The 11,879-nt window shown below is 40.8% G+C and overlaps 2 protein-coding genes across 2 annotated transcripts in view; one reads left to right on the top strand and one right to left on the bottom strand.

Annotated features, from left to right (window-relative positions):
• Nucleotides 1-838: 838 nt before the first annotated feature.
• On the bottom strand, nucleotides 839-6,372 carry LOC109968813 (transmembrane protease serine 12). The gene is made up of 5 exons (XM_020615348.1): nucleotides 6,258-6,372; nucleotides 3,682-3,865; nucleotides 2,923-3,200; nucleotides 1,197-1,339; nucleotides 839-1,115 (listed from the first exon to the last, which is right to left on the bottom strand). Exons 1-5 carry the CDS (start codon nucleotides 6,325-6,327, stop codon nucleotides 879-881), a joined length of 912 nt encoding a protein of 303 aa, XP_020471004.1. The 5' UTR covers nucleotides 6,328-6,372; the 3' UTR covers nucleotides 839-878.
• A 546-nt stretch (nucleotides 6,373-6,918) lies between these two features.
• The window catches only part of scn8aa (sodium channel, voltage gated, type VIII, alpha subunit a), a 46,580-nt gene continuing 41,619 nt past the window's right edge, over nucleotides 6,919-11,879 (top strand). Inside the window, 2 exon segments of the mRNA XM_020618382.1 lie at nucleotides 6,919-7,239; nucleotides 10,196-10,529. Coding sequence (XP_020474038.1) covers nucleotides 10,251-10,529 — 279 coding nt within the window. The 5' untranslated portion in view covers nucleotides 6,919-7,239; nucleotides 10,196-10,250.

The raw sequence follows: 11,879 nt of genomic DNA, 5'->3' as shown, positions 1-11,879 counted from the left end.
TCCGTCCAGCTTTCTCCAGCTGACTCCTTGATTCCCTCGAAGATCAGGTTTTTTCGCTTGGACTGTGCTTCCAAATGCTCCATTTTATCCGTTATGGCTATTAGACTCTCACAAGTTTTGTAGACATCATCCCTTGTTTCCTTGGTTTGTATTTTCTGTTCACCCATGGCTGCTTTAATCACATCCACATCTCGCTGGGTAAACTGCAAACTCGTTTTTATCTCCTGTATTTCTCTGGTCATGTCGTCGAGTCTCTTGTTATTTGTCTCCATAAGTAGTTGCACAAAACCTTTGAAGTTGTCTTGTTGTTGGCTCAACAGTGCGGTGTACATCTGCTTCTGCTGACTCAACATCTCTATTACTTGCGCCACTGAAATATAATCCTCTTCTGCCTCAACATCCTCGTTCGCTTCTGATTTATTAGCTCTTTTCCCTCTTGGAGGCATTTTAATAGTTCTAGAATTTGTTCAAAGACTTGAAAATGTAGAAGATGTGAAAAATCGTAGAACAGACAAGAGGAGCAGTAAACGTCCGCTCTCTCTTGCAACCCGGGTTTAAATGTTGGTGATCCATTAATAAATGTTCACTTACTAATAGCACAAATATTGAATGTGAACATATAATAATATGCTCTGAAAATCTTTCCCGGGGAGTAAGGGTTTTTCTGAACAGAAAAAAGGTGCTAAAAAGACAAAGTCATTCTTAAATTGCTGAATTCTGATTAGTGCAATTGAAGTACATAAATGAAAACAAACCAATACAGATTTTGAAAACTGTGTGATGAGTTAACAGAACTTTTTAGATAGCTGCATTAATAAAAAAAAACTTGCAACCAGTCTGGTGTGATAGTAACATTTACTGATGACAGAATGGATGTTTCAGAGCAGAATCAGAGCAGCACTGAGCAGAACTGAGATCAGTCCGGTGTTCATTTGGTCTGCATGTGACAGTGATGCTATCTGATTTGTCCTCATCCAATCTGCAAACCTGCTGGTTCGTGTGTACACTCCGGGCTTGTAGGGAAGTCCACACTTTTCCCCGAAACTCGTCACCCCGACCACATAAAACCTCTCCTCGTCTTCGCTATAGCACTGCAAGGGACCTCCACTGTCACCCTGACATAAACAACACTCATGATTTATTGAATTGAAGCCTACAGCCTGTAAAGTACTTTAAAAACACACAAAAATAATCACCTGACAGGAGTCAGCCATGCCGCTCTCTAGTCCGGCACAGATCATGCTGTCAGTGATGAGACCGTGGTACCAGGTGATCTGGTTACATCTTCCTCTATCAATAAGCTCCACCTCGGCTTCCTGCAGTCTGTTCATCAGCTCGCCTACAGTACATAGACCAAATTATACCCCTATTTAGCATTCAAAAGCATTAATAAATGGTTTATTATACACCAGAGGTTTTCAACTGATTGCGACCCAGATGCCACCACTATGACTAAGAAGCAACATGAGGACCATTGTTGTGTGGTGGATAGATTGGATGAGCACCGTTTTAATTATGAAAGTCACCTTGGGTTTTCTAAAGTCTATATATTTGCATGAATTGTATTTTTCACTATGACAACAATTATAATTAAAACATGAAAATGTGTTAAATAAAATAAAATACAGTGATTCCCCTAAGGAAACTACATCATTAAATGCATGGTCAGGGGCCCCCTGCAGTGCCTTCATGGAGCACCAGGGGGCCATGGAGCACTGGTTGAAAACCCCTGTTAAACACTATTATGTAGTTGACAGTGGATATATTTAGTGTTTAATAATGTATTTGCCCACATCTATTACTCCTGCTGTGGACACCCATCAGTAGGCTGGTGTATAAACAAATAATGAATCACAATATAGTAAAACACATTTGTAATAAATAAAATGTGTTTTCATAGGAGAAGTTATGACTGTTCACAAATACTGTATGTTAACAGACATAAACTGTCTTTATAGCTGCATAAACCATTGATTGGCTCTGGCTTATAAATGCTAAATGGGAGGGTGGAGGGGTTTACAAGTGTTAATGAGATGGAATGAAATGAAATAAAATATAAACAGTCAAATAAAAAGGACAAGAAACACAGTTACAGTGGCGTCATAAACTGCCCCTTGACTAATGTAATAAAGAAAATAAGCAACAGTAGAGAATTATAAATTAATAAAGGGAAATGGGACTTTAAAAAAATAGACTTTGTAACTTTGAAGAGAAGGATTAACACATTCTCCCTCAAATGAAAAGATGAATTCATGACTTTTTATGCTACAGTATCATTAACAAACTGAATAGATGCTGCTGTGCATCAGTGCAGACAGCTATCAGTTCACTGACCTAATGACTCTCCCCTGCCTGTACTAAAGTTATGTAGGGTCAGTTTAAAATATGAATCAGTTTGGTTGAAGTGTTTCCAGATCTTGCACTGATGCGCACTACTGACTCCTCCTCCTCAACTCATCAATCAGAGCTGCAATTACAGATGTCAGTAAAAAGTCATTAATAAATATTTGCAGAGTTTCATTCATTCTCATTCTACAATAAACCATCAAGGCTGAAGCCTTTAAATTTTATTGAGTCATGAATAAATTATTTTTTGGACCAGATGCTCAGTGGCCTTCTTACAGCGGGATCTATTTCAATTTATATAACAGCTTATCACTGATCTGCAAAAAATGTATACATTATTTATTAACGATTAGATAGAGGGCTTCTGACTAGAGTCTGTGTGTGCCTGCTGCATCCACTAGATGTATGATTTTATTATGGCAACTTTCAAACCTTGTTGGTAAAACAAACTTTAAAATCATTAAAAGACATTTTTAATTTCACACAACTTCCTGGTCAAGTAAAGGTTAATGTTTCTTGCAGTAAAGTGGAACCTTCTCCCTCCACGGAGAGTCTGAATCCAACCTTTATACCAACCATTGTAATAGGTGCTCCCCCATCCAGAGATGAAACAGTGGCTGAAGTTGAGGATGGACTCATGGCTCACATTGTGAGGAGCGCAGACAGGTTGGACGTGGTCATTGAAGATGAAGGGAGAGCGGAGGAGCAGCAGTGTTATATCATTGTCAGCTGAGACCTCACTGTAGTCCTGGTGCATTCTGACTTCACTGATGGAGCGGATCTGGGTGTGGTCTCCTGGGGCGGACAGCACATTAAATCCTGCCACCACACGGAAATGGCTTCTACTGATCCATCTGGACACACAAAACACAATAAATTCACTGTTTGTGACTTTGACTCACTGCTGTTTTTTTCTTGTCCACTTTCACCAATCAACCCTCTATTCGCTTACAGTCTAAGCCAGGTTGAACACAAAGGTTGATGACATCAATCTGTGAACTGGAGATCGAAAACAAACTCTTTTTTGGTAAAGGTAGGGTCGGTGAGTCCTTCCAGCATTTGTTGTTACATATCTTCAATTTCTATTTTCATCCTGATGGCAACGATACATTAAATGCATTGACAAAGAAAAAAAATCTGTCATCTGTGGCAGCAATTGGCTCCAGACCCCCATGACCCCATTTGGGACTAAGCGGTATAGAAAATGGATGGATGGATAGATCTGTGGCAGCACAGGCGCTGAAAAAAGCATCAAAGTTATTCATGTTTACCATATTTAATCTATTTCCTGTATGCACACAGAGACTGAGGTATATGATGATATGTTAGACTCACAGGTATTTGTAGAAGCAGTGTGCGGCAGTGAGCACCCAGTGGCTGTTGAGGATCGTCCCTCCGCAGCGGTGCCTGGACTGGATCTGGATGCTGACCTGCCAGGGCCATGCCCCCTCAGGAGCGTCCTGGCCCCCCACTATCCGAGATGCACCGGGGGGACCGACCAAGAGCCGCTGCCCACAGCCTCAAAAAACCCAGTCAAATACAAGTTTAAACTGACATCTTATTGTTTACATTGTTAGAGGCAATGCATTTGAGGTTTATATAGAGGGTGTGTTAGAGTGACAGTTATTCATTCAATATAAAATTTGTCAATATCTGTTTTGATAATTTATTATTAAAATCAAACAAAAATGCCAAAACCTCTCTGATATCAGTTTGTCACACATGATGATTTGCTGTTCTTCTCTGTTTAAATCATTGTAAACGTGATATCTTATGTTTTTAGACCGTTGGTCAGACAAAACAAGGAATATGAATACATCACTTTAGGATCTAAGATGTGAATTATTCACAACATTTGACATTTCTTAACATTATATCTAGATCAACAGATAATGAAAGCAACCATTGGGTCCATAGGTGGAAAAAAGTCATAGTACAGAAGAAAGAAAACATTGTTCAAAAATCTACTGATGTAAATAATAATAAATTGTAATAACACAAATCAATGAAGCCTGGGTGTATAGTATAGCAGAAACCGTATAGGCACTGTCATAGCCTACTGACAGGTGTTGCAATTTTTGCATTATAATTCACTGTTTCATATTGTGACGATCCACGTCAGCCATTGGGGGGGGGGGGACTGCGGGCCGGCCGAGCGTGGGCATCATGGGAGTTCAGTAAATAGAGAGGGCAGTTATAAAATTATAGTTAAAGTGTTCTTATGTGTTACCCCATTGTTGTTATGTGTTAGTGTTGCTGACTTATGCTGGTGTGTTATCTGACGATGTTTTACTAAGTTAATTGCTGTGCTGTGTTTTGGACCGTCCGTTTGGCTTGTATGTGTGAGACTGACCCTGGGGGAAGGGCCATTGTTCAGTGGCTCTAAATAAATGGCAGAGAAAGCAGTGTTGCATTGTGGTCATTGTAAAAGAACACACCTAGGCGATATCAAGAGTCGTGCGGTGTATGGGGCCTGGAATAATCGCTAACCAAGATCAGCATAGGTGCTAGCGCGCTGCTAGCTCCACGCCAGGGGTCATTACAATATGTTTCAGTTGTTCAGATATGCAAAAATGTCAATAAGATTGTACTGTCACAGAAGCTGGTAGGACAGCAACTAGCTCAGAGGAGACAATTAACCAGCTATGATAGGACAGCAACTAGCCCAGAGGAGACAATTAACCAGCCATGTTTGAGAAAATACCGTTGTTCTAAAGGCATCTCAGGATCCAAAACGATTCCTATTTAGTTCAGTGAATTATAAAAAGACTTTTCCCCTGTACCCCCAGTGATGCTCTGTTTCATATCCAGGTAGTCGATGGGCCGCCATCTTTGTTTGATGCGGAAACAGAGTGGCTAATAGGTGGAAACAGGTTAAAAATGTTTTTATCATGGAGCGGAAAATACATCTTTTCATCCACTTCGCTAGGAGGGTCTCTAAGGATCCTGAAAATAACTTAAGAACAAAAGTAACATAACACGTATGCTATTATCTGCTTGTTAAAACATCGCAGTCAATTAACTTTTCCCTATGCTGTAACTATGTACCTCTCTGAGCGATGTAATGCTAACGCTCCAGGACGTCAAACTGGCGCTAGAGGACCAAAAGCAGGAACCAACAAATATATAACCCGTTTGAGTGGTGGTATGTTTTCTTCTTGTATTACTACTGTGTAAAACCACTGAAATGTTAATTGGTTACATGCCAAAATGTAGCGTACAACTAGCATGACTAGAGTCCTAAAGTTAGCTAACATTAGCTAACAGAAGCTAACGCTACTGGTCTTTTCTGCTGTTGCTATTTATTGTTTCATTTACATTTGTAGATGGCGTTATTTCTTTTTTAAAAAGTTAGCTACATATTGGCAAAAATATTACTCAGCAGTGATGGATGAAGTATTCAGAAAATTTAGCCTATTTAATTCAAAGAGAGAAATAATGCGACCACTTCCTAAACAGGCTAAAGTAAATTACTCCGTTAGCTTGAAGTAAATGTTATATAAGCAAAATGTACTTAAAAGTATGAAAAATCAAAAGTATTCATTCAGACACTCATTTCAAAGCGTTATATTAATAATAAATTATGTCTACAGCATCATATTTTATAAGATTATCATACGTTTTCTTTATAAAATTGTAATCTAGTTATTTGTATAGTTGTAAAATTAATGTAGTGGAGTACAAAGTGCTACATTTGTCTCTAAAATGTAATGGGGTACAATAAAATGCTCAATAAAAGTACCTTAAAGTTGTAGACGTATTTTATCACGGTCACTGCTAAAACGAAGAGTGACTTTCCTAAAACCTGCTAAAGAAAAACGCGTGTGCCTAATATACGCGCCCAATGGACATCTTGACCAGCTTTATATCTGTTTACAGTTACTCTAAACCAAAAAACTGATTTTACTCACTGTCCTGTGATGAAGTCAGTGCAATCAAACACAAAGCACACCCAAACAGCAAAAGCATCTTAAACTCCATTTTGTTTAAATGTTTCAACCCCTGGGGATATTTTTGAACAAAAACAAAAACAACAGCGGGTCCTTCTGTCTAGTGACATCATTTGCACGTTTAGCACGTTTGTTCTGCGTCACAAGTGAAACAACGTCTCTGAACTGTCTTATTGTAGCTGAAGTACTACCTCGACATCAGTAATGAATAGACATTAAACGTGTATTTGATGCAGTTGTAGATGATCAGATTAACAGCTGCCTGTTTGCGGTTTACAGAGCAGAGTGCAGGAGGAGGACAACAGTCTGATGCAGAGGCTATATGAAACGAGTTTGCAAAACAGGCCATATTTCAAAATATACCCACACAAAAACTGCCCAAGGTGTTCAGGGAGGTGAGACTCATTGGGGTTATATCTCCATAATAAACATTATAGCTTGCAATATGTTTTAAACGCATATGCAGAATCTATGAATGTCATGCAAGTGGGTTTGTAAAATTTCTATATTATTTGAAAAATGTATATAGAACAGTTTTGTATTCTTTATGTGTCTCAGACATACTGTAGCCTCCTGGAAGATGTATATGACTGACTGTCATATAGCCGGTAAATTCCTACAGACTCACCAAACTGAACACATCGATCAACTGCGTTTTGTCTCATCAATCTCATCCAGGCTCATCTCTGATCCCTACGAGCTTTATTCTGTGTACCACAGGTCGGGGTTTACAGGCTGTAGGCATAATTGACCTTTGCGATTTTACGAAACACACTTGCCGACTCTCTCACATTCTGCCGAGAGTCATCAATTATGCAGGGAAACTGCTCGCACTGAGGGGGAAGATAGCAGCAACAATATGGCGACAACCGCAGTTTCTCCTCAATCTTTTCCGCACCTGCAGTCCCGCAAAGGCTTTTTGGATTCATTGTAAAGCTCACAAGTGAGTATCCATCATTTATACTCGTTTGATGTGCATATGTTGTTAGGCGAGGTTAGAATTTCTCTGTCGGTATCCTTGCGTAAATGTCGCAGAGCTGCACACTGTCTTCATTTTTTTGGAGCGGGTTGGAACAGGGTGTCTGCTTATGCTGAGCACCAGTCGCCTGGACCAGAGCAGGGAAAGGTAAACCTATTAGTTGATGTCGATTACAAGGAATTGATCGGATTGAATATTTTTTCCCGAGCATCCGACGCAATGATCCGACCATAGCGAGAGAAAATGCCTCGTATGTTAGATTTTAGGTAGGACACCGTCTGACTGCCTCAGTACAAAAATGCCCAAAACTACAGATTTCCTTTCAGAATTTGAACACTATTTTTGGCTGCTTCTACCCTCGGCATGTCGGGATGATGCGCTTGATTCACCATAAGACTTCGAAAAAGGGGCAGATGCTATGTGAGTAGCCTGATCCTCCTTACATCATCAGTAGCCAAGAAATTCATATTCCTCCAGGTCATATTGGTGTGGCACACCGCAACTGTTATGTTCTGTTTCACCTTATGTTGCAGATAGTATGTTGCTTTTGGTGCTGTCTAGCTTCATACTCTCGGCTGCCAATAGAGCACTTATTGATTTGGCAGTCGACATGGCTTCACGGGTGTGGTGCAGATGCTTCTAGGCAACGCGCAAAAACGCACAGAATATCCCGGCAAAAAACGGGGTTGCCTTTTTGCTGAATAACAAGACAGGCATATTGGGCTGATTTATTATAATGGATCGACATCGCACTTGGGATTTTGATCAAATCCACTGTTGCTTTTATCACAGCGTGACATTCCCAACATAAAACCACCCACTGCAGCATTACTGCTTAGCCCAGTTTGGTTGTCCGGGCCACTTTTCTGGTGCAGTATAATCTCCAGCTTCCCTCTGTGACTGATCAGCGCTTTTTTGCTCAATGAAATGTATTAGAATAATGCATATAATGGCGTCCAGGAACCCTCTTTCCCAATTGTAGTAAACAAGTCTTCATTTCTTACTGCATCTCAGAGAAAAAGACAGAGAAGATACCAGACTGTGCATGTTTTTCAGAAAAATTGATTTCATTACCCAGTCTGGATGTAAACACTGTGCAGCCCAAGGCTGATACACAACAAGATGAATGTGGTCACTTAATAACATTGAAGGGACCTGAAGGATACACTGTACGCCTGAAAGCATTGTGAAGGGGGCTCAGCACGAAGGCCTGCAGTAGAGGAAGATTCTGTTATGACTTTCTCTTTGGAAAACCCGCATGTTTGCATATGTGCTTGTGTGGTGCTGAAGCGGGCAGTAGAGAAGCAGAAGGCTCAGAGAGTGTGAGGTTCTGGGGTCAATTTTCAAACAGATGTCTTGACTCACAGGATGAATGTTTTCTATTTTCTCTTTCATGCCCACACCGGGACAGACAGAGCTGGTGTCTTTCCTTGGTGATATCAGCCTTACACCTGGAACATTTTTAGATTGTGTTATGTAATAGGGGTGCAGGGAAGTGATGGGCCTTGTGATTCAGATATAGCTGCACTGTTTAGGCTGCATTCACCTTTGTGGCGGCCAGCATGGGCAGGAAGACAAAGCTTTGCATCATAACAACATGTATACATGAAAAGTAGGGCCATAATGTTTAAAATATGTCAACAATCTTAATATTTCAGTCATTTGTCATCTTTCAACTACTCAGTGTCTCAGTTTCAGGTGTGGCTGTGTTTCCACTGAATTTTCCTCCTCTTTCCTTCAGCGCTGCCTCACATTATGTCCCTGAAATGTCCTGACCTGCAGCTTGAACAGTTGTCATGTACTATACCATAACCTTTTTTTTAACATTTAACTGGTAAAAGGTTCTACTGATTCATGCTGGGTTTTCAGTCAGTGTTTCCACAACTGCTCAAAAATAAAAACATAAAGAGAGGCTTAATGCAAGACCTGGAATTTGTTTGCAACATTGGGTGAAAATATGAAATAGCTGTTTAGCAAATCCTCATACCTTTGGTGCCTGGACACAAGAGTAGACTATAACTGATTAAAAATGTCTTTTAAATATGTAAATCACATTATTTTATGTTTTTTTTAAAGTACAACAAAAAACATGAAATGACTAAATAGGCTAATGCTTTCTAATGGGGGTGTAACAGTACACAAAAATTACTACAGTAGGGGAAAAAATACAAGTCATAAATTTGTCATTTGAATACTTGACCATTAGTCAGCAGTTGTTGGAGACAGATGAAAGTCAGGCATCTCATTGTCTGTTGAACATCTCAACATTTCGTCTCCCCAAACAAGGACAGCCAGGTGTACAAACATCCATCCATTCGTTGTCTACCCTGCTTATTCCTGAACAGGGTCGCAGGGGGGCTGGAGCCTATGGTGTACAGTGGTATATCAGTGGTGAGCTGTTACCTCAGGGGCTGTTAGTATCAACCTTTTTTTTAAACCAAATATCTGTAGTATTGTTTTTTCCCACATTTAGTTCGATCATGGAAAACTGACACAGTACCTCATGTGGCAAGATTGCTACAGTCAGACAGCCATTTTTGTAGTACATAATTTAACCTGTAGTCATCTATTCTGTTTTGGAAGTAGAGGAGTCAGATATTTTGCAATTAGTAAAAAGGTTATACTGCATTTTTCTATCTTTAACTATCATCAGAACATTTTAAGTAGATCTGTGAATTTGTGTGGGGTTTGTGATCATTCCTTACATGTTGTCACAGGGTCCAAACCTTATTTTATTCATGAAGAAATATCTCAGGAAAAACTGAAAAGCTCATCTTTATAGCAGACTTGAATAAAAGAGCAGATGACATTCTCATGCTCAACATACCAGATCTGAGCTCTTTTTTAGAAAATAATGTTGGAATTCCATGCAAGACGTCCTCTTGGTTGACCTTTTTCTTTGTGTCTGCACCTCCTGCAGAGCTGCTACTGTGGATGGTACAAACCTAAAGACCAAGTAGCTGCAGGATGAAAACATGGCTGCACCCCTTCTTGCACCTCCAGGACCTGATAGCTTCAAGAAATTTACTGTGGAATCTTTGCGGGCCCTTGAGCAGCGCATCAATGAGGAGAAGAACAAGAAACCGCCCAAGCAGGACAGCAGCTACCGCGACGATGATGATGAGAACAAGCCCAAGCCCAACGGTGACCTGGAGGCTGGGAAGAGCCTGCCCTTCATCTATGGGGACATCCCTGCGGGATTGGTGGCGGTGCCACTGGAGGACCTGGACCCATTCTACCTGAATACTCAGAAAGTGAGTTTACAAAGAGCTTAAATGCATCTATGATGTTACTGACTGAAGTGTACTAGAACTGTGCAGATCAAATCGTGTTTCTGACCAAGGCCAGGTATTGAATGTTTGTACTTGTTGGTACCAACCAACAAGTACTGTTGTTGGTTGGTACCAACCAACAAGTACTGTTGTTGGTTGGTTGGTTGCTGGTTCACATAAAAAGTTTGACATTTCCTTCAAAGTGTTTGTTTGACAGCTTGTGTTCAGCCAGCTGAACACAAAACCATATTTATACTTGTCCTTTTCACACATGAACTCTGGGCCCGGACTTTGTCAACAGTTGCCCTTTCACACATGTAGCACACAACAGGAGATGGTCTGTCAGACATGTTCTCACCTACTGGAAATACAGTACTCCGTTTGGTTTATGTGCTTGGAGCATGCCAGGGTAGAGCGCACAGGAGGCGATACATGATCCAGTCACATAGCCAGTTTGTAATTTGGTCATAAACAACCGAGTTTCTTGCCTTGTCTGAAGATTTTGGTGATTCTGGTGAATACTCCGCATTATACGCTGCTGTTTTCTCACATGGTCTCACTCCAGCTCATTAGGACCTTATGTGAACTTTGTACTAGGGAGCTGGCAGGGTAAAGTCCGCTCAAGGTCCAGGTGGACTGACTCAGACAGTTACGTTCTCACAAACAGCTTCCCCAGGTAATGCCTAGCGAATTACAGGGTTCCAGTGCATGTCTGAAAAGGGCTAAATTGAGTATTGCATATTTGTTCTTAAACAGATTAATCTTATTAAGTAAGTGTTGGAAAATTGCCAGAAAAATGGATACCCAGCCATAAGGCAAATTATATCAAACGAGCTGTTGCACTTATTGACATAGTGTACATTGTTGGATTTGAACATGTCAGTTCAATTTTTTTTTTTTTACCATGTTCGAATCAATGTTCGAGATTCAAATAAAAGGTGACAGCCCTGCTATATATTGTACCAAACAGATATAAGATACTCCACTCTTTTGGCCTTTATGTCTTGTTTTATACAGTTTTATTTTGCTAGCAAAGTCAGTGGTTTTGGAAAGGTGCAAATCTTTCATTCATCCATCCATCCATCCATTTTCTTCCGCTTATCCGGGACCGGGTCGCGGGGGCAGCAGTCTAAGCAAAGATGCCCAGACTTCCCTCTCTGCAGACACTTCCTCCAGCTCCTCCGGGGGAATGCCGCGGCGTTCCCAGGCCAGCCGAGAGACATAGTCCCTCCAGCGTGTCCTGGGTCTTCCCCGGGGCCTCCTCCCGGTGGGACATGCCCGGAACACCTCCCTAGGAAGGCGCCCAGGAGGCATCCGAAAGAGATGCCCGAG

The sequence above is a fragment of the Monopterus albus genome, unplaced genomic scaffold (assembly GCF_001952655.1).
Source record: "Monopterus albus unplaced genomic scaffold, M_albus_1.0 scaffold6.1, whole genome shotgun sequence".
Classification (NCBI taxonomy): Eukaryota; Metazoa; Chordata; class Actinopteri; order Synbranchiformes; family Synbranchidae; genus Monopterus; species Monopterus albus.
This window is presented reverse-complemented; position numbering and strand designations above follow the sequence as displayed.

What these genes read in the sequence shown, in the direction of transcription:
- LOC109968813 (XM_020615348.1), bottom strand. Translation starts at nt 6,327, where the DNA reads ATGGAGTTTAAGATGCTTTTGCTGTTTGGGTGTGCTTTGTGTTTGATT. An exon ending in ACTGACTTCATCACAGGACA is followed by an intron (nt 3,866 to 6,257) that starts GTGAGTAAAATC and finishes GGGTTTTTTGAG; the next exon opens with GCTGTGGGCAGCGGCTCTTG. An exon ending in GCATGGCTGACTCCTGTCAG is followed by an intron (nt 1,116 to 1,196) that starts GTGATTATTTTT and finishes TGTTTATGTCAG; the next exon opens with GGTGACAGTGGAGGTCCCTT.